General features: G+C 64.2%; 4 protein-coding genes across 7 annotated transcripts; 1 reads left to right on the forward strand and 3 right to left on the reverse strand.

Moving 5' to 3' along the window:
• Nucleotides 1–240: 240 nt before the first annotated feature.
• NHP2 (NHP2 ribonucleoprotein) lies at nucleotides 241–1700 on the forward strand. Its single transcript, XM_074883895.1, has 4 exons — nucleotides 241–426; nucleotides 500–569; nucleotides 646–751; nucleotides 1444–1700. Exons 1-4 carry the CDS (start codon nucleotides 276–278, stop codon nucleotides 1567–1569), a joined length of 453 nt encoding a protein of 150 aa, XP_074739996.1. The 5' UTR covers nucleotides 241–275; the 3' UTR covers nucleotides 1570–1700.
• Nucleotides 1701–2260: 560 nt separating this feature from the next.
• N4BP3 (NEDD4 binding protein 3) lies at nucleotides 2261–7688 on the reverse strand. 4 transcript variants are annotated; one of them, XM_074883982.1, is made up of 5 exons: nucleotides 7572–7688; nucleotides 5268–5674; nucleotides 4507–5061; nucleotides 4026–4283; nucleotides 2261–3800 (listed from the first exon to the last, which is right to left on the reverse strand). In XM_074883982.1, the coding sequence occupies exons 2-5, from the start codon at nucleotides 5586–5588 to the stop codon at nucleotides 3228–3230; spliced, it is 1707 nt and encodes a 568-aa protein (XP_074740083.1). In that variant the 5' UTR covers nucleotides 5589–5674; nucleotides 7572–7688; the 3' UTR covers nucleotides 2261–3227. The 4 variants fall into 4 exon arrangements, with proteins under 4 accessions (XP_074740083.1, XP_074740081.1, XP_074740080.1 ...); XM_074883980.1 differs by having other exon boundaries at nucleotides 5268–5711; nucleotides 7572–7684; XM_074883979.1 differs by having other exon boundaries at nucleotides 5268–5714; nucleotides 7572–7635.
• Nucleotides 7689–12393: 4705 nt separating this feature from the next.
• On the reverse strand, nucleotides 12394–15188 carry B4GALT7 (beta-1,4-galactosyltransferase 7). Its single transcript, XM_074883413.1, has 6 exons — nucleotides 15063–15188; nucleotides 14598–14957; nucleotides 13676–13901; nucleotides 13319–13402; nucleotides 13036–13140; nucleotides 12394–12861 (listed from the first exon to the last, which is right to left on the reverse strand). Exons 1-6 carry the CDS (start codon nucleotides 15107–15109, stop codon nucleotides 12706–12708), a joined length of 978 nt encoding a protein of 325 aa, XP_074739514.1. The 5' UTR covers nucleotides 15110–15188; the 3' UTR covers nucleotides 12394–12705.
• A 463-nt stretch (nucleotides 15189–15651) lies between these two features.
• On the reverse strand, nucleotides 15652–19217 carry LMAN2 (lectin, mannose binding 2). The gene is made up of 8 exons (XM_074883869.1): nucleotides 19044–19217; nucleotides 18842–18963; nucleotides 18610–18727; nucleotides 18288–18367; nucleotides 17009–17170; nucleotides 16743–16857; nucleotides 16302–16421; nucleotides 15652–16167 (listed from the first exon to the last, which is right to left on the reverse strand). The coding sequence occupies exons 1-8, from the start codon at nucleotides 19183–19185 to the stop codon at nucleotides 16007–16009; spliced, it is 1020 nt and encodes a 339-aa protein (XP_074739970.1). The 5' UTR covers nucleotides 19186–19217; the 3' UTR covers nucleotides 15652–16006.
• Nucleotides 19218–19937: the final 720 nt, after the last annotated feature.

The following is a 19937-nucleotide window of genomic DNA, read 5'->3' on the forward strand; positions in this document are numbered from 1 at the left end:
CACCCCAGTAAAGGCCCGTGTTGAAAACTTGTCCACGCGTGTTTGACCCCGCGGCGAGGGGGGGGGGGGGCAGTGGGGAGGGAGCCGCGGGGGGGGAAGGCCTCGGGCTGCGGGGGAGGGCGGGCGGCAGGAGGCGGGAAGGCGCCATTGGCCAGCGCGGTGGGCGGGCAACGCCAGAGGAGGTTGCCGATTGGCTGGCACGGACCTGGAGGCAGTCAATCACTCGTGCTGCGCCGCGCGTGCCCCGGAAGCAGAAGCGGTGGTGCGGCCCGGCCATGGCGCGGGAGAAGCAGCCGGAGGCGGCGGCGGAGGCGGAGGGAACTCCCGAGCGGTCGTACCGGGAGCAGCTCGACTACCTGAACCCCATCGCCCAGCCGCTCGCCTCCCGCAAGCTGACGCGCAAGCTCTACAAGTGCATCAGGAAAGGTCTGAGCGGGGCCGGGCCGAGCGGGCTCGGGCCGTGGCGGCGCAGCCCCCTCACGGTGTGCTTCTCTTGCAGCGGCCAAGCACAAACAGATCCGTCGCGGTGTGAAGGAGGTCCAGAAGTTCATCAACAAGGGCGAGAAGGGGTAAGCGCTGCCCTGGCCCCGCTGCCCCGGAACGGCATGGCCCGGCCTGGCCGCTGACACGGGCTTTCCCCTGCAGGATCACGGTGCTGGCCGGCGACACGCTGCCTATCGACGTGTACTGCCACATCCCCATCATGTGCGAGGACAGGAGCATCCCCTACGCATATGTCCCTTCCAAATCGGTAAGAGGCTGGGGCTGTACGGCCGGGAGGAACCAGCCCTGGCAAAAGGGCACCCGGTGGGCAGCACCCAGCCCGGGCTGTGGCAGGAGCCTTCCCGGGGAGGCACAAATCTGGTGCCTGAGTAAAGCACCCAGTGGTTGTGGCCAGGGCACGAGAGGGACAAACAGTCGCAGCTCAGATGCAGGAGTGTTTCACGGTGGGACCACAGAACTGTTTGCCCTGGTCAAGTCCCTGCAGCAGCTGGAGTGGGAACTCTCTGGGACAGAGCCAGGGTCCATTTTCCCCACTTAGTTATGAGCTGGGATCAGGCTGCTTGCAGAAATGAGATGCTGGCCAAGGTGTAGTGTTGGTGGGACATCCTCTGCTTTGTAGCCTGGAAGCTGGGGGGGGTCAGTGTCTTTGGGACTTCACCCCCGGTACAGGCAGCTCTGCAGACCCTGCTCCCCGCCCTGGGGAAGGGGTGCAGCGCGTGAGGCGGGTGCCCGCCCAGCGCTTCGCTTCCAGGGTGTAGGAGACGAGCTGGGAAAAGGGTTGTTAAACCCAGCACAAGTCCAGAGGATTTGAGGAACTGGCAGAGACGTCTTCCCTGCGTTAGACTGGGGCACGAAGCGTGTTGTCTGGGTGTCAGACCTCCCCTGGGAGGGGACCCCATGCCCCCCAGCCTCCCCCACGGCCTCGCTCTATTCCCGCAGGACCTGGGAGCTGCCGCCGGCTCAAAGCGCCCGACCTGTGTCATCATGATCAAGCCCCACGAGGAGTACCAGGAGACCTACGATGAGTGCTTGGAGGAGGTGGAGGCCCTGCCCCTGCCACTGTGAAGAGCCGGGATGGGCTGTGCCCCGTGGGGCCCCCATTTGAGGGGAGGGGACACACACAAACACTGCCGAGAGCACTGACCGGGGGGTGATGAGAGCTGTGGGGGTGAATAAAGGTGTCTGTGGGGTTTGTAGGACGCGGTCCCGGCACTCCGTACTGGGGAGCGGGTGTGCGGGGGGGCGCTGGGCCCGGCGGGGGCAGCCCGGGCCCGGTGCGAGGGGCTGGCACGGCTGGAGGTCCGCCGCGCCGCCGGGGGGCGTCCGCGCTCTGACCCCATTGCGGGTGGGGAGGGGGTGGCCGGCAGGGACCACTCGGGGGAGGGGAGGGGGACGTTTTCCTCGTGGGGTCTCGGCTGGGTTAAACCATTCCCAGGGAGGGGGGCGAGGCCTCTCCCGGCGGCAGCGCCCGCCCCCGCGGGGCCCAGCCGGTCGCGCAGGCCCCGGCCCTGCCGTGACTCAGCCCGCTGCAATGCCCCAACTGGTTGTGCCGCGGGCCGCCTCCCTCCCCCTCTCCCCCCCTCCCCGACGCGGCGGCTCCCCGGCAGCCTGGGCGGGGGGACCCCAGAGGGAGGCGGCCCCACTGCCCCCTCCCCGGGCACAGCAGGGCCGAGGCCAGCCCGCACCCCCCTCGTGTGGCTGAGCGCCCCAGGTACGGCCCCGCAGCGCTGCAGGAAAGCAAAGGCAGAGGCCAGAAGACTGAGATCTGGGTTTATTGCAGGAAAGGCCGAGGAGAGCTGAGCTGGGCCTGGCCTTCACGTGGCTCCGCTGTTACAGGCATGGAGCAGGGCTCCTTCCAGCACCTCTCGACCTGGTCTCCCCCAGCAGTGGTCCAGCTCCTCAGCTACCCCTCACCCACCCCAGGAGGGGTGATGTGGGGATACCACAGCCTCCTCCCCAGCTTGAGGAGCACCCCAGCCCCCTGCCCCTCCCCAAAGGCCTCCCCGTGCCACAGGGCACCAGGTTCCCATCCCTCCTTGACCAAGGCACTCGCCCCTCTCAGCTCAAGGGCTGCCTGCTGGGAAGCTGCATTAACCACCCTCCATTGCAGAGCAGCCCCAATACTGGTGACATGGAAAGCCCTAACAGGGGTGCTGGGGCAGCTGCCCCCCTCCCAGCAGTACCAGCACTTGTCGAGCTTTCCTCCTCTGCCTTCCCAGTGGCACCAACACAGACCACTGCAGGCACAGGGTACCGCCACAGCACCACGTCCAGGACCCTGCTGACAGGGCAGCCACTGCAAGCAGCAGCTGGAATCCCCACAGCAAGGCAGCAGGGTTGGGGACAGGACTTCAGTCTCTCCTTAGCAAGAGATTAAGTTACCGGGTTGTAGGGAACAGGGGCAGCAGAGCAGGAGGGACAGGGAATGTCTCACAGGGCGCTTGCCTTCTGCCCCCACGGCAGAAGGAATCACAGGGCAAATGCCTCTGGAGTCAGAGCACGGGGCACATGCAAGACCCCCACCCTGGCACAGATGACCCGCCCTCTCCAGCAACACCCCCCAGAAGGGCCTGAAGCACTGCAAGAAGGAAAAGCTCCCTTGTCGCAACCAGTCCTTCTCCCCAGGGCAGCGCCGAGCGGCCAGTCCTTGCGCAGACCCTGAGATCAGCCCGTTGCAGCAGCAAGAGACTTTCCCCCTTCACAGTCCCACCGGCTCCCACTGCTCAGATCTTCGAGGACTCCACCCTCTCGATCCACGGCGAGTCAGCCCCGACGTCCCTGGGCTCCGACCGCAGCTGCCGCAGCTCCCGCTCCAGCGCCTGGCTCCGGTGGTACATCTCCATGTAGCTGGCCTGGAGCTCCCGCTGGTACCGCAGCACCTTCTCCTTCTCCTCCTGCCAGGTTTTTCTCTCCAGCTCAAAGTTCACAGCCTGCAGCTGGCCCTGGCGCCGCTCCCGCAGCAGCTCTGCCCACAGCCACTCCACCTGCCGCTCCAGGGGCTCTGCCGTGTCGCTGTGAAGGCCCCGGCACTTGGAGTCATCAGTTTCGCAGCCAGGGAAGTCCTGGCACGCCGGCATGGGGTCATCGCCCAGCGGCAGCGAGGCGCCGGGCTCTGCGGGGCTCTGGAAGGAGTCTGCCAGTTGTGCCAGCTGGGAGTCCCTGGCCTGGACCTCCGCCTTGGCCTCCCGCAGCTGTGTCTTCAGGGTGAAGATCTCACCCAGCTTCTGAGCCATCTCCTCCTGGGTGTCCCGGAGCTGCTGCTTCAGCAGGGAGATCTCTGCGGCCTTCTGGCACACCTGCAGGACATGGGCAAGCCATGAGGAAGGGTTGGAGAAGCAGGACCCCAGGGGTGGCAGCAGCCCAGGTTGTCACCACAGTACCCCTGGGAAACCACGAGCATCAAACCTGGCTCATCCCCCCTGTCCCGTGGCTACAATTGACACCAGCGCAGGGAACCGCTGCTCCTGTCCTGGCTCCATGGCCAGGAGGGTGGCAGCAAGGAGGGAAGGAAGGGGACTCACCTCCCACTTGGTCTCCTCCAGCTTGGGGCTGACACGCTCGCCCTGGGGCTGCCTGAGCTTGGGCTCCTCGCACTGGCACTGCTGCATGCTCAGCTCCTCCTGCAGCCGCTTCTTCTCCTGCTGCGCCTTGTAGAGCTGCAGCTGCAGCGCCCGCTGCCCACGCTGCGCCTGCTGCGTCACCTGCTGCAGCCGGGCCATGTACATCTGCTTCAGATCCTCCAGCTCGTCCAGCCACAGCCGTTGCTTGTCCTCAAACGCCTGCCAGCACAGGCAGACACCGGTGAGGGTCCGTAACCTGCCCCTGTGCAGGGCAGCCCCAGAGAGGGACCCCAGAAGTTCCCGTGATGTTGGGTCCTCTTGCACTTGGACATTCCCAGCCCATCGCCCACTAAAGCAGGACACCAGCTCCTCCACTGCTCCTTCCACCCAGGCACCGCTGCCCTGCACCCCTGCCCAGGGCACCCCCAGCCCCACAGCTCACCTGCGTGAAGGGGTCTTCAGTCTCACTAAGGCTCCTCTTGAGCTGTCGCAGCTCTCCTCCCGTCTCCTGCAGCCGGTCCTCCAGCTGCTTCACCGCATCCTCCAGCGAGTAGGTGAACTCGTAGGGCGGTGGGGGCTCACCAGGGCTCTGCAGCCGGCTCAGCGTGGCCATGCTTTTGCAGGACAGGGGCACCTTCTCAGGGGCCAGGGGGTCCCTGGGGCTCCGGGAAACCCTGTCCAAGGAGCCCCCGATGTGGTTGATGTGGCCCATGGAGGCGCTGAACTGGCTCTGGGCAGGCTTGAGGCGGGAGCCGTAGGAAGGGAAGCTCTGGATGGAGTTGTGGCTGGAGTCAGAGGCCTCATCCAGGCTGATGGCATGGAGCAGGTGGGTGCGGAGCGGGCCGTGCTGCGAGGGCGCCGTGCTGCTCTGCGACAGCAGTGTGTGCAGGCTCCCGTTGCTCTTGGACAGCTTCTGCCCCTTGGATGAGGACAGGCTCTGCATGGAGACCAGCCCCTTTCCGGCTACTGCCTTGAAGGCCGAGGGCCTGATACGGCACTGAAAAACAAGAACGAGGTCAGGACAAGCCCAACAGCCTCCACAGGCACCTGGAGCCAGGTAAAACCCGCCTGCTCCCTGCCCCATATCCCTGGACATCCTCAAATCCCCAGATCCCATCCAGGGCGCAGACCTTTCTGCTCCAGCCCCATCCTCTCGCACAGTGGGACATATTTCGGAGCCCAGCATGGTTCCCACAGCCTCACCTTGTCGAAGCGGCCCCTTTCAGGCAGGGAGCTCTTGGAGAAGTCGGCCCCACGGTGATGCTCACGGGAGCAGCGCTCAGGGGACCGGTTCTCGCGGTCGCTCTCATAGTCCCGCTTGTAGCAGGCGCCCGACGTCTGGTGCTTCCGCTCCGACCGCGTCTCCTTCTTGGCCCCGTGCAGGTAGCCAAAGAGCTCCCGCTGGCTTGGCCCCTTCCGCAGCAAGCCATCGGGCTGCCGAAGCCCCCGCGAGCCCCCCAGCTGGGCCCGCAGCTCCAGGGGGGACAGATCCTGCTTCTCCACCAGGCTGCCCACGCTGCCCATGCTGCCGACGACGCCGACGGGCTCTGAGGAGAGGTAGGTGCCAAGGACACGGGTGTCGGGCTCACAGGTCACAGGACCCTGTGCTGCTGCCATGGAGAATTAGAGAAAAGCCCGGTACCAGCACTGCTGAAGGAGAGACAAAGTCAGCAACGCCGAGCAGCCGGGACTTCAAAGCCCCCTTGGCACCCCCTTTCCCAGCTGGCCCCAAGGACCGATATGGGCTCCTGGTGCTGGAAAGGACCCACCGAGTCCCAGGCAGCTCCCTGGGGGACCCGGAGTCGAGCGAGCAGGGCACCGCCACGCAGCATGCACCGGGCAAGCTGCGGCGGGGCCAGGGCTCCCCCCTGCTGCCCCCCCCATGGCGGAGCGCCTCCCTCCCACACCCAGCCCCACCTCCCGCCCGCGGCCGGGGCTGCCACCAAAACAGGCACCTGCCGCCCAGCCAGGCGGGCGAGTTCGGGAGCCGGCAGCACCTGCCCAGGCCTGGCGCCAGCCCCGGCCCGGCGGCACCCAGCCATCCCACCAGGACCTCAGGGTCTGGACACCCACCTGGATATCCCTGGGGATGCCCAGTCCCAGGGGTCATTGGCTCAGCCTCCCCAGGGTGCGCAAGGCACGGGCATCTCTCCTGCCCCACGGGGAGTCTTCCCGCACGGCATGGGCTCCCGTCCCAATGCAGGGTGAGCTCCCAAGCTCTCCCGCAGCCCTGCTCCATCCACGGGTGCTCCCACCCCAACGCCGGGCAGGGATGAGGCGGCCACAGCCCAGCTGCTGTGTGTGGGGGGGGGCGGACCCCGTGGCCGGACATGGCGGGAGGGCGGCGGGAAGGGGCAGGATGTGGACGGGACAATGCAGCTTCCTGCGCAGGTGGCTGGGGGAGGAAGGACGAGGATGCCTTCGGCCTCTGCTCCAACTCCCCAGCGCCAGGGAGGGGGACTATGGCCCTCACAGCCCTTCACGGGCAGCCCTGGCGAAGGGGACACGGCTAGCATGGTGGGAGCCAGGCAGAGCCCCCACCGTGGCTCCCAGCCTCGCCGAGGGCTCACGGGCCGGGTTACACCCAGGAAGCTGCCCTGGTTCTCAGCACCACACGCCGGGTAAACAAACACCCCGCTTTTAATTGCTGCCACGCACAAACCTGTCTGACAGCTCCCGGCCTGCGCTGTCACCTCCCTCCGTGAGCCCAGCACCTGCTTCGGGCATCGGCACCCCGAGAAGGGCTGCAGGGACAGAGCCTCTGGAAGGGTGCGGGCTGCCTGCGGTGTCACCGGGTGTGCACGGGGGTGGGGGACATGGATGTCCCCATAGGGGGAAGCTGGCAGCATCCAGCCGCCGGCACCGGGGCATCCACCGGGAGCAGCTCGGCCGAGCCCCGCAGCGGCTCCTCCCGGCACAGTCGGCCGAGGAAGTAGGTCAGGTTGGGGGAGGTTTGGGAAGCGCCGGGAGAGCCCGAAGGTGTCCTGCCTGCGGCGGGAAGGGTGTCACCCCCCAGGCGCCAAAACACCGGTCCGGCCAGCCTGGCTCCTTCCCGGGATGGCGGACGAGATCTGGTCCCGATCCCAGCCCTGTCCCCGTCGAGTCCTGCCCGGGCAGGAATCGGCCACAAACCCCAAACCCTTTCCCATCCCCTTCGGGCGTGAACCGGGAGGCGCTGCGGGGAGGCGCAGGGAGGGGGCTGCGGGGAGGCGGGCGCGGGGTTCCCCGCGCCCGCCTCCCCGCAGCCCCCCCCCTGCGCCTCCCCGCAGCCCCCACCGAGCCCGGCCGGAATTTCCGGCACGGAGAAGGCGGAGGGGGAGGTCGGTCCCGGGGGCCGGGCCGGGCCGAGCGCGCTGCAGCCCGGGACAAAGCACCGCACGGCGGAGAGCACCGGGAAGGGCCGCACCGAGGTTCCCCTGGAGGCGCATCGGAGCTCACCGAGGGCGGCGGGGGGGGGGGGGGGGGCGCACCGGGGCCCCCCGGGAAGCGCCCCGGGCCCGCACTCACCATGCCGGCGACGCTGCGATCCCGCTCGGCTCCTCTCCCCGCTCCTTCCCTCGCCGTGTTTGAACGCGCCCCTCGGCCGCGGCCGCGCGGGCAGCGGGCGGAGCCGGCACCGGCAAATCGCGGCGCGGAGGCGGGCGGCGGCGGCACGGAGGGGCGGGAGGAGGAGGAGGAGGAGGAGGAGGAGGAAGGGGGGCGGCCCGGCCGTACCCACCGGCGGGGCGGGGCCCGGGGCGGGCTGGCTGCCTGCAGCGCCGAGCACCCCTAGAGTAAACCCCCAGCGCGGGGAGACACCACTACCCCCCACCTTCACCCCACCCCCCCAAAAAAAAACCCCACTCCCTCAGCTACAGTCTCGGCACCGGCAGCAGCGGCTCAAGTCGCCAGCCGGCCCCCGGTGGCCCTCACCGTGGTGGGGGGCCTGTAGGAGCACCCCGGGCTCAGACTGGTTCGCTGGGGCAGGAGAGCATTTTCCTCAGCCTCGTCGGCTGCACCAAGCCCCTGTGGAGGGGACAGGGGTGTCAGCTCCGTGGGATATACTTAGCACCCTCTTCTTGCAGGACAGCCCCGTGTCCCCCCACCACAGCACCCACGGGTGGGCAGGAGGTGCCTGTGCTGCAGGGGTCACTCCACAGGCCATGGCACGCCGCGGCGGGGGGCACGGAGTACCCCTGTGGGGCTTCCACCTGCCCCAGCGCCTGGCCTGGCGCCAGTTGGACACGACACGCTTCATCCCTCTGAATCAGCCCTGCCACGTCCTGGCCGGGAGCCGGTTTTGTCACTCACCACCCCTGCAGCGTGCCAGGCGCAGGGAGCGGGGATCCCGGCATGGGGCAGACCCGGTCACCGGGTGTCCCGACCTCCACAGGGAGCGGGACACTGCAGCGGCCCTGCTCCATCCCCACGGCAGCCCGTGCATGGTGCCCGTCCCTCTGCGGGGAGGGATCGCACCCGCTCTGTCCCCAGCCTGGGTTCGGGGACACGTGCATCCAGCGTGCTCGCACACCAGGGCCCCGCTCGCTGCCAGCTCCCCCCGCCGCACACCAGAGTCCTCAAGCTGTGCTGCCAGTGCTCACCCACACACACACACTGTCCCTGGTCCCAGCTCGCCAGGCTCACATGCTCACATTATCCTCTGTGTGGTGCCAAGGCACACAACCGCTCCCTCCGTCCCCGGCCTCCCTGTTCCCCGCAGCTCCTTTTCACCGCCCAGCTGCACACCAGAGTGGCAGCACGCGGCCTCTGAATAGGGGGGCCCTTCGCAACGGTGCTGTTTCCCAACTTGCTGGCACCAGGAACGCGTCCGCGATGCCGCAGCCCTCTGCCTGGAGCTCAGCCACGAATAGGGCACTCCCAGCAGCCCATGGGGACAGGCAGATGCCTGGAGCAGCAGGCAGTAACGGCATCCCACCAGGGCCTCGGTCCGGGCAGGTTGCAGTGATGCTGGGCTGACTTCAACGGGTGCTGGTCGCGGCCGCACCCCTCCTTCCCGTCTGCCCTGTTTCCTGTCGCCACGTCTCCACCACGGGCTGTGCTCCCCCGAGCCTGTCTCCCTGGGATGGCGGCTCCCACAGGGCCCTGGGGCTCAGCCCTGCCTGGGACACTCCAGTGGCCAGGGATACCCCATTCCCTGGGCAGAGATGCTCCTGCCTTCCGTCAGCTTTTCCCCAGCCTCCTCTCTCCGCTCACCTTATCCCCCCGGCCCCTCCACATCACAATACTACAGCAATTTCATGAGGCCACCAGCAAACCGCTCCAGGAACCACTCGGTTTAATACAACCCTGCAATAAAAGCCAGCAGATTGCTGTGCCCATGGCAGCCCCCGCGTGGCCTCACTGACAGCAATCTGGGCCCCAGAAGGGGGGATCGCAGAGGGGCAAGGCTGTGACTCCACAGGCTCTCTATGCCCCCAAGCATCCTGACCCCCTCCTCAGGGTTGCTGAGAGCATGGGAACACCAGGAGGCCTCCGGCTCAGCTCCGCAGGGCTCCCGGGACAGCAGGCAGGGTGTTATCCATCTGCAGAAAGGCGATGGGGAAAAATCTCATTCCCTCCCGCTGGGCCATTGCTAATAACGAAGTGCGTGGGGGAGGGAACAGAGCTGAGCGACCTCCGAGTCACATTCAGGGCTATAAAAGGAAGCCGGGTCTCCAGCACGGTGCCTCTTCCACAAAAGCAACCAGAGGATGAGGGGGCTGCGAGCAGAGCTGAGAAATAGCTGCCAGGCAGCGGGAGAGGAGCCTTTAGCGCTGAGCGAAGTGCGAGGTGCACATATGCTCTCTGTTTCTGCACATCTACGTCTTCATGAAACCTGCCCGAAACTGTGTCATCTATTTTGAACAGCACAGAGAAATACTTTGATCTGCCTCCACCAGCCCTGGCTGCGGTTCAGGCACCGGTAAGTGGCTGGAATACAGGTAGGTGGCTGATAAAACCTTTGTGATGGAGAGACAGGAGTGGGGCTGCTGGACCGACATCTTTTTTCAGCCGACCACAGCGAGGGACATGACAAGTTCTGGGAACACCTCTGGAGCAGTGCACTGTGTGCCCAAGTCCACCTGCAACCTTTGTGCCAGATACCAGTGCTGCTCTGGGGTGGCTGGGCTGGAGAGACCATTGGGAGCTCTTGGGCAGCGCATCCCCACATCGCCCTGGGGCAAGGACAGCTCCAAGCTGGGGAGGAGGACACGCTGGGCCTGCTTGCACCTTGGATGATGCAAAGCAGCATGGCCTGATCCTCACTGCCCTGCACCACCACCTCGACTCCTTCCTCAGGAGGCAGCCCCCAGCACACCCCAGTCCACAGGGCTCCAGACTCCTGACCCAGCTCCAGAGCAGCACGGAGAGCAGACGGCACCAGATCTCTCCAGACGCCTCATCCTGCTGCCCCTACATGGTACACGACCCCCACGCTTGGCTCTGATACTTTTGCCTTTCTCAACCCGACGCTCCTCCCCAGAGGTGCCACATCCCTGGGTCCGCTCATCTTCCAGGGATGGCGACAGCTTCTGTCTGGGCACCCAGCAAAGAGATCACTCCGGGAAGCGCCAGGCAGGGGATGAGGACAGAAGGGGGCCAGGAAACGCAGAGGGCCTGGTGCCAGCGCTGGTGACAGGGCTGAATGGAGGGGTACTGGCTGCTCAGCTGGGTCTGCCCAGCTTGAGGAGGCAGCAGCGCCCAAAACGCATGCCAAGACCCCAGAGCCAGCGCAGTGCAGTCCCCCACATGGCACCATCTGTGAACCAGCCCAAGCACCCTCACTCGTGCTGGAGAGGAGCCCAGCGCTGGCAGGGGTCTCCCTTGAGAGTCGTTGGGCATCTCTGCCACCCCCCAGCAGATCAGGGTGAGCGGCAGCATCCCAGAAGTCACAGTGCCTGTTTGCTCCCAGCACGAGCAGGCACAGACCAGCCAGGCTCCATGGCCGCTGCTCCCACCTGGGGCTCAAGAGCTGGGTCCCGAGCAGGGCGTGCAGCCCCGCTGCCCAGCTCTACACATCCCACTTCGCAGCAAAAGGAGCTGGTGTGGCAGATTTCTACCAACCCCAAACAACTGGCAGCCCCCAGTGCCCTGCCTCACCCATTGGGACCTTCCCAGCTTTCCCACCTCCTGGGTCCAGCACTGCAGAGCACCCAGGCACGTTCCCAGCAGCCAGAGGAGGACATTCACCTCCTCCTCCTTGTGTCTCCTATCCCAGGGCACTCTCCCAGCACACAGCATCCGTGCTTCTGCCACCTCCCGTGGGCTGCTCTTGATCTGACAGCAGCAGGTCCCCACGCCACCGCAGGGGTTGGGGTCTTGGGGACCCAGGGTTTGCAGGGTGCATCTGCCTGGTCACCTCCTGTTCACCAGCACCCCAAGGCTGACACAGCCCTTTGCCCAGGCACCTTCCCTGAGCTGTTCGCTGACCCAGACAAGCCACATCCACAGTGGAGGGCTTGAGCCCACAGCAGAGTCCTCACAGGCCTCTCCAGCAGTAGGGGACCAGCGCTGTGATACCCTCACCAAGTAAATATCCCCCTACCCTGCTGGAAGGGGCAGCCCAGGCCCTTGTCCTGCCATGCCATGGGAGAAACCAGCCTGGCAGCGAGGCAGGGCCGGGCAGCTAGCGTGAGTGGGTGAGATCTGCATTCTGGGCACCCCACAGCCTTGCCTCTCCCTCAGCAACCCAACCTCCCTGCTCCCACCTCTGAAGGGAGCTTCCCAGCCCCTGCCTTGCCCAGAGAAGCTCTTGTTCCTCTCGACTCCAGGGGGCTAGGGGCAACCATCCTAATTCCTGCACTTCACCCACGCCATCGCCCCAGCTCCACCAGCACTGCGGTGAGCCTGGCAGCCAGTCCTTCCCAGGACACCTCCCACAGGGCCAGAGCAGATCCCAGTTCCCCTCAGCACTTCTGGGGGGCCATCAAATTTTCCAATCCCCCCAAAAAGGCTGAGGCAGCACGTGGTACAGAAGACAGGCAAAGAAAGGAACAGCTCAGCCAGCAGCCTCCTCCTTACTCCACAGAGAGAAGTCCTGGGCTACCTCAACTGCTGACATCCAGCAGAGCTGCGGATGCTGGGGCGCAGGGCACGGCTCAACCACAACCGCTTCCTGCAATGAAGCGACCACGGCACAGCCCTGGGGGTACCTGGCAGCTGAAACACAGGCACCATCTCACCCGGAGCCCATTTCAGACCGGCTTGGCCTCTGAACCAGAGCAGATCGCATGCCTAGACAGAGCATAGCCAGGGCCAAGCCAGAAACGGGTGTGCTGAAGCCAGTAAGGTGAAGGGAGCAGGAAAAAGGAGTGGTGCGGCCCAGCCCAGGGCATTCACAACTCACAGGTGCCCTGACAGTTCTTTATTGTCTTCTGAGCTGGGTGGCAGCTCAGCCATGTCCAGTGCAGGAAAATTTCCTCCTGCACCTGCCCTGGAGGCAGCACCAGCACCCGCAGCGACACCACCGAGTCCTGCTCTGAGCCTCTTCTGTTGGTCGCAGCGAAGCCCGGTTCTCGGCCTTTTCTGTTCCTCTGCGTCTCGCCAGCACTGCCATGCTCGTCTACTGCAAAAATCCCACCTGCTCCAAGCAGCTTGGCGGCAGCCCCGGCGTCTCGGCACAAGCACAGTGGCACACACGACTGGCACACGGGAGAGAGGCTCAGCCAAATGTGCACCAAGGGGTCTCGCTTGCGTCACAGTCCAGCAAGATATTAAGGACGGTGCAAGGGGCTCCTGCCACACTCAGAGCTGTCCGTGACTCGATTCGGTACCTCACGTTGTTCAGACCTCCCTCCCGATCCACCTTAAACTGTTCCTGAGGAAGAGAAAGACCATTCAGCCCGTGCTGCTTTCCAGCAGAGGGGGAAGCACCCAGTGCTGGAGGGACAACAGAGCTGTCAGGGGAGGACACAAGCAAGCAGGGCTCAGAGCACGCAGTGATCGCAACCCGAATCTCCCGTGGTTCCCCTTGACCACACTGAGGTCCCACCTGCTTCTGCGCAGCGATGCGCTTCTGGTCTCTCTTCCTCCAGGCTGGGTCATGCAGGTGCTGGAAAGTCTCGTATCCAGTCGTGATTCCAGAGGGACGGCGAACCTGGAAAGAGAGCAAACTTCTGTAAAGCTGATGAAAAACTTGCTGCATCTGCTACTGGAGGGGGGAGCACAGAAGGGCTGCCTTCCCCAGGTCCCAGCCTGGGCAGCTACAGCTGGGGACCAGGTGGGGAGACAAGGAGAAGGGCAATTTCAACCTAGAAGGATGGAGCACCCCTTACCTGGAGACCGGCTCCTTTAATACGTCGATAAAACTCGTCGTCCTCCCGTCCCCAGCCCCAGAAGCGGTTGGACATGCCATTGCACTGGAACGAGAGGGGCACCACACTGGCCAAGGTCCGGTCCAGCACAACTCCACACACCGCAGACGAGCAGACACCAGTATCGCAAGCCCTGAGCACCAGCACAGCCTCCCCTCTCCTGCCCGCCACCAGCTAGCACCTCAGGCTCTGTCCCCAGATCATTTTGACTCCTTTCCCCACCTCCCAAGCGTGGAGCACAAAATATATGACTGTTCACCATGACAACGTCGTAGCCCCTGCCCCAAACTGGCCAGGACATCCCACCCACGTGCTCACCATCTCATAGTGCTGCTTGGTGAGCAGCAGGATGCCGCCCACGTAGGTCTTATAGTGGTAGAGCGGGTGCAGCTCTGGGGATGCCACGTGGAAGGGTCCTGCCTCCGGAAAGCCATAGTCCAGCTGCTCGTTGAGGGGCAGGAGATCAACGTCATGCATTGCGATGTAGTCGGTGTCATTGCCGCTCTCCAGGAAGCCCACGTTGATCAGGGATGCCCTGTTAAACCTGCCACGGGACCGGGGACTCTCAGTGCCACGCACAGCAGCCACCATCCCTTCATGTGCCCCTCCCGTGCTCCTCAGTGCTAAACGTTCGACTGATCCCCAAACGGGGACACACACAAACACAACATGGAGCATGGAGTGCCACAGCTGCCCATCCCAAAACTGCACCCCTGCTTCTCCCTACGCAGGCAGCACACGCTGAGCCCAACAGTGACACGCAGGGGTTTGGCCACTGCGGACCCCAAGGGGCTACAGCAAGCCCCGTCCTGCCTGAGGCCAGCTGGGGAGCTGCACAGCACCCACCGGGGCTGCAGGCAGGTACTGCACAGTGGGCAGGGGATAAGCGATGGCATTTCCAAACACCCCATGGTATTTCTTTGAATTTCAGCGTCCCCAGACATTTGCTGCTATAGACCTGTAACACTGGGGAGAAAGCTGAAATATCTGGAGGTAGATAATTCTCTTCTTGCTTAGGAAGAGAGAAGCAAAATTCTGCTTTGTCCTTTACAAGCTTTAGAGTGAGTAAATTTGGGTAGAGGATCACACTCCAGCCCTGACTCCCCGTTGTCCAGGCCCTCCGCTTCTCCACACCACCAGAGGCGAGCAGGAGACCCTCTCAGCAGGGACAAAGTTTCGGAGAAGAGCCCCCTCACTCCCTTTTCCTGCTGGGCTTCGCTGCGGCGAGGGGAGACGCTACCTGAAATGATCCACCTGGTTGAGGATGAAGATGTGATGGCGGATCCTCTTCTTGCTCAGGAAGCGGTGCATGTAGGGCACGAAGGCCAGCAGCTCCTCGAAGCGCTCCCGGAAAGGGACGAGCAGCGCCAGGCGGTGGGGACCCCACGACGGCTCGTCCTCCGCCGGCAAGAGGGGGGACTGGGGCGGGCAGGGCTGGCGGGGGGGGACCCCCCGGCTCTGCCCGCCGCCGGGGAGCGGCCCCTCGCCCGAGCAGCTGAGCTGGAGCCAGAGCAGCGAGGCGAAGCCCAGGAGCAGCGCCAGGAAGAAGAGCGGGAAGACGGAGAATCTACCGGGCAGCAGGCCCAGGAGCGGCGGAGACCTGGGGCACAGCGCGGGGGGGTGGTCAGCGGCCGGCTGGGACCCCCCCCCCCCCCCGCACACCCGCCGGGACCCCCGAGCCGCCCCCCCGCCCCGCCCCGCTCACCCGCCGCCGCGCAGGCGGAGCGCGGCCCTGCGGCGGGCCGGGCCCATGGCGCTCGCCCGGCCCCGCCGCCCGGCCCCGCCGCGGGACACGCTGGCTGCTCCCCGCCGCTTCCCACCCCCCCCCCCCCCCCGGAAACGCGGCCCGGCCCCGCCGTTCCGCCCCGCTCCCTTCCGCCCGGCGGGGCGGGCCGGGGGCGGGCCCGGGCCTGCGGGGACACACGCACACCCCCCCCCCCCCCCCCCCCCCTCGCCTGCCGGGGCCTCCCCTCCTCCGGGAACCGCACCGGGAACCTCCGGGACACCCCCTCTTCCTCGGCACCCCCTTCCCGGAGCCTCCGGGAAACACGCCGCGCCCCCCGCTCCAAATTCCCCTGGGATGCTCTAGGGACAACCCACCACCACGCTGGGATCCCCTCCCCAGCCCAGCCCCAGCCCCCAAGGATACAACACACACCACCACCCCCCGCCCCGGGCCCAAGCTGCCCCATACTGCAGCCCCAGCCCCCTCCCGGGGCTTCCTACCCGCCCCCCTCCAAGCAGAATCCCCCCCCCCGCCCTTCTCCCACCCCGGACAGAGCCAGAGCCGCAGGTGGTGTCAGTCCTTTAATGCCCCACTCACAGCCCCCTCACATTCACACCCGCCACGGCTCCCCCCCCCCCACCACGACAGGCAGCACGGCAGGTCCTGTCTGGCAGGGGGAGCACTGGAAAAAAACAGGGGAGCGACCTCCAGGCTCCCCCACCGCCAGCCTGGGGGCCCCAGTGGGCATCACCCCCATCGGTCTAACCTGCCGGACACCAAGGGCCAGGCAGGGGTTACAGCCAAACAGACAGATAAGAAAATACTTCTGGTATTTCTCAGAAACAGCTTTTAGAAACCACAGTTTTTACAGCTCCCCATAGAAAAGATGGGTTTTGGGCACAGGCCAGGGCCCAGGTCTTCGCCTAGTAGAAACGTTTGTTCCGCTCCTGGCGTTTCTGGAAGACCACAGCTCCCACCACAGCGCAGATGATGATGCCCAGCAGCGCGCAGAGCAGCAGCAGAAACACCTTCCAGCCCGTCAGAGGCCCGCTTCGGAAATTCCCCGTTGGGTCATCCACGTTGTCTGGAAGGGTAAGAACAGCTACAGAGACCAACCCCATCCCAGCTCCAGCAGGGTCTCGCAGCTCTGATGTCTTTAAGAGTCCAGCCCCGGCATCCCAATCCCCCACTGAAGGTTTCCAAAGCTTAGAGACTCACCTTTGGGTGATTTAAGGAGGCTGACCCTAGGCTCAATCTTGGTCCAGTCAACAGTCTCATCTTCTAAAGGGTGCTCCACCATGAGCTGGAATAGCTTCATAGAGATAATGTCGTGATTGTCTAGGAAATAACCATCAGCACCAAATGCTGTCAGAAGCTCTGAGAGATGTCCGTGCACTCAGAGCACCCCTGGAACTGTGCTCTGCCAGGTCCAGGTCTCCTTCCCTCTCAAGCCACCCTCACACCCCAGGTATCAAACTCCAATTTGAGATGTTCTTTAGCTCTTTAGCTCCTTTCTCAGGCCACAGGTCCCTACCCAACAGCGTTTCAAGATTTTAACAATTCAGGGAAAAGAAGCTATCAAAGCTATCCAATGCATCCATAGCATTACATTCCAGGCTCCAAACAGCAGGTATTCCTGCAAGCAAAGCCCCCTCTCACCAGACAAATCTCCAGTGCCAGCAGAAGCACCAAAGAAGTAGCCGGTGGGCAACTGCACCCCTGCAATGTCAATGCAGTTCTTCCATTCGTTCTTGTCTTCCACATCGGTCATCACCTGCAAGACCAGGGGAGCGTCACACCAGGAACACATGCTGCTATCCTGCCCACCTGCAGCTCACCCACTGACACAGCAACACACCCCCCCTCAGCACTGCCCCACGTCACGTGCATGAGACACCCCGCAGAAGGTGTCCGCCACATCTCACCGTCAGGCGACCTCGGGAGTACCGAATTGCCAGGAAAGTGTCGTGGTTCTGGTTCCGAAGGTCAGCAGTGCACCCCGCCAGCTCCGTCCAGCGCCCGTCCTTACTGTGGTCGTATGTCAGGGAGCCATTGTTCACCATGGCAGAGATATAGGGGAACACGCGCTGCAGGGAGGAGAGTGTGGCTGCTTTCAGTCTGCAGGTGCTTTTGAGTTGCAGACCAAGAGTCACCTTCCCCTGCCTGGTCAGAAACCTCAGCGAGAGCAGGATTTCAGCCAGGCACAGCAACAGAGCCACAGTTCTGCTGCACAGTCAGCTACGGAGGGCAGAACAATGAAATCAAGGTTCATTTTCCACCTAAAGCTGCTTCTAAACTGAGTGAGAGCTTGTTCGGGCTAAAGCAGAGTAGCCATTTCTGACCTTCTGTATCCAGACCTGTCCTGAGCCCACACTGTACCACGTAGCCAGGGCAACAAGACCACCCCAAATTTGCAGAGTAAGCACCAGACCGGGCAAGAAGTGTAAGAACACAGCCCAAGGCCCAGAACGAGCAGAAATCTCACATAAGCAGCACAACCACACTCAGGGCTTTGTAGTCAGTAGATACATACAGCAGGAGAGGCCAACTGAAGCCAAGAATTCACCTCCCAGTGAGCATCAAAACAGGGAGATGGGTCATTTCCTGGTGCTTTATGACTTAAGTATCACACTTTTGATGCAATAGATCTCACTAGCACATTTTCTGATTGTGCCATAAGGAGATCCACAAACACAGAGCAGGACAGAAGGACCACCAGTCCCCATGGGACTGATCTGTATTTTGGCCACAGAGAATTCTGGAGCAAAAAGCCAGCCCATGAGTTTCTCTTTTAGAGACACCCAGGGTGCGAAGAGAGAATAAGGCCAGAAACAACGTGGAATGAGCAAACAAAGCACAGAGACGTTCAAGAAAAGACATCTGGGATGAATATACTCTTAGGCTGATTCCTCTAACTTTACTTAATAGCTGGTGCATAGTTTACATCAGCCCTGTGCCGCCCTCTCAAGCAGAAGGGAAAAGACCTGGGAAACATCTGTGTATTCAGCGACAGAAGATGGAGCAAGGCCCTTCTTATCTCTGCTAATGCACGTACAAACTCTTCCCTTTACCAGTTCCCATAACAGGAAGAGCAGCTCACTCTCACATGAGGACTTTTCCTTGGTCCAGGAGTGAAGCACTCAGAGCACGAAGCTGTCAGGAAACAGCCTCCTCAGCACTGAGTGAGCTCCCTGAACTACTCACCTCTGTGGCCTCATCGTTGGGATATGTATCAAGGAAAACAGCCAGTCCATGAAAGTTGTCCTTGCTGCCAAAGACAGGACCTGGAACAGGGCAGAATATCGGAAACAGAAGGCTCTCAGAGTATGTGCTCTGAGACTTCTACTGAAAAGAGCTGTAAGAGCTGTTTATTGCCAGGCAGATGACTGAGGGCACCTGTTCCCAGGGCAGAAGATGCAGGACACACTATCCCCATCTAGTGAAACCCTCAAATGCCCTCCCTGGCAAGTAACCTTCCAGGACAGGGGCAGCTCCCCAGGCAGGCAGCCCCAGCTGTGCACCGTACCTGGTACCAGATGCTCCTGCGTGTACCACAGCGCCAGGCCATCTCCGTGTAGGTTCTTCTTGCCAGCTCCGTGGATCTTGAAGTGGATGTGGAGCTCCCAGTCCTTGAGGAAGCAGGGCTGTGCAAAGAGACCACCCAAGGGCATCAGGTCAAGAGACGGGACAAGTGCTGGGGCCGCCCTAGGCCCCGCCGGGCCCCCGCACCCCCCGCTGGACTCCCCCCGGGCTCTCACCACACGGTTCCAGATGGAGCCCTCCTGGCTGCGCTCGTCGGGCGTCAGGCGGACGTACTGGCTGGTGACTATGGTGCTGCCCTGGAAGTCCCACAGCGGCATCGCGGTGGCGGAGCCCGCGCCTGCAACGGGCAGAGAGAAAGCGCGGCTCAGCCCGGGCCGCCGCGGGGCGTCCGTCCCGCCCGCCCAACCCCGCGCTCACCCTGATACGGCTTCATCAGTGAGTGCTCCCGCTTCAGGTGCTCGCTGTTGCCGTCCGTGAGCTCGGCGGGCGCTGGGCGCGGCCCGGCCGCCGCCAAGAGCAGCGCCGCCGCCGCCAGCAGCCCGCCCGCACCCGCCGCCATCCTCTGCTTCCGCCTTCCGGCGCGTCGCTCCCGCCCGCAGCCCCGCCCGGGAACGGCAGCCCACTCCGCCAATCAGAAGCCTCTACATCACCACGTTCCCGCCTCCGCGGGTGAGCGTCGCTCCTGCCCGCCTATGGCAGGGGAGGGGGCGGGGCCAGGGCGGGGCGCATCTCCCGCCGTGCTCTGGGCGGGCAGCGGGGAGGGGGGGAGGAGAGGCATAGCACCTCCCGGCGTGCACTGCGCGGGGGCGGCGGCGCGCAGCATGCCGGGAGCTGTAGTCCTTCCTCCCTCCTCGTGCCAGTCACGTGCGCGCGGGAACGTGCGCGGCTCGTGCCGCCCACTGGTCACGTGACCCGCTCCGGCGGCGCTGCTGTCCCCGGCAGCCTGTCGCCATGGCAACGCCTCACAAGATGGCGCTAGGTGTTAGGGACGGGGCTCGGCCCCGGCCAGCCCGGGAACGGCCCCAGCCCCCGGGTCCCGCAGGCCTCGCCGGGCCGCAGAGCAGCACCGCGGGAAAGACTGGCCGAGGCAGCATGGAGGGCACAGGCAGCTTTATTGGGGACTGCAGAGCGGCCTGTCTGCGGGCAGGGCTGCAGCCCAGGGCCTGGCGCAGCAGGAGGCTCCCCGAGCGCCGCTGCGGCTTGTCTCCCACCCATCCCCAGACGCACAGGCACTCAGCCAACGGCAGCTGTAGTGGCCGGGGAGCTGCATCTTCCAGCCCTCGGGTCAGGCATCTTCAGTGCAGCGACAGA

This window comes from Strix uralensis, chromosome 14, assembly GCF_047716275.1.
Source record: "Strix uralensis isolate ZFMK-TIS-50842 chromosome 14, bStrUra1, whole genome shotgun sequence".
Taxonomy (NCBI): domain Eukaryota; kingdom Metazoa; phylum Chordata; class Aves; order Strigiformes; family Strigidae; genus Strix; species Strix uralensis.

Excerpts from the sequence above, each read along its gene's own strand:
- NHP2 (XM_074883895.1), top strand. The coding sequence starts at position 276 with ATGGCGCGGGAGAAGCAGCCGGAGGCGGCGGCGGAGGCGGAGGGAACT. Across the intron at positions 427-499 it reads CTACAAGTGCATCAGGAAAG|CGGCCAAGCACAAACAGATC; the intron begins GTCTGAGCGGGG and ends CTTCTCTTGCAG. Across the intron at positions 570-645 it reads ATCAACAAGGGCGAGAAGGG|GATCACGGTGCTGGCCGGCG; the intron begins GTAAGCGCTGCC and ends TTTCCCCTGCAG.
- N4BP3 (XM_074883980.1), bottom strand. The coding sequence starts at position 5,681 with ATGGCAGCAGCACAGGGTCCTGTGACCTGTGAGCCCGACACCCGTGTC. Across the intron at positions 4,284-4,506 it reads CTGAAGACCCCTTCACGCAG|GCGTTTGAGGACAAGCAACG; the intron begins GTGAGCTGTGGG and ends CTGTGCTGGCAG. Across the intron at positions 3,801-4,025 it reads TGGAGGAGACCAAGTGGGAG|GTGTGCCAGAAGGCCGCAGA; the intron begins GTGAGTCCCCTT and ends CATGTCCTGCAG.
- LMAN2 (XM_074883869.1), bottom strand. The coding sequence starts at position 19,185 with ATGGCGGCGGGTGCGGGCGGGCTGCTGGCGGCGGCGGCGCTGCTCTTG. Across the intron at positions 16,422-16,742 it reads TGGCACTGGAGATTTGTCTG|ACAATCACGACATTATCTCT; the intron begins GTGAGAGGGGGC and ends GTTATTTCCTAG. Across the intron at positions 16,168-16,301 it reads CCTCCTTAAATCACCCAAAG|ACAACGTGGATGACCCAACG; the intron begins GTGAGTCTCTAA and ends TTACCCTTCCAG.
- B4GALT7 (XM_074883413.1), bottom strand. The coding sequence starts at position 15,109 with ATGGGCCCGGCCCGCCGCAGGGCCGCGCTCCGCCTGCGCGGCGGCGG. Across the intron at positions 14,958-15,062 it reads CTCCGCCTGCGCGGCGGCGG|GTCTCCGCCGCTCCTGGGCC; the intron begins GTGAGCGGGGCG and ends GCTGTGCCCCAG. Across the intron at positions 12,862-13,035 it reads GCATCGCTGCGCAGAAGCAG|GAACAGTTTAAGGTGGATCG; the intron begins GTGGGACCTCAG and ends TCTCTTCCTCAG.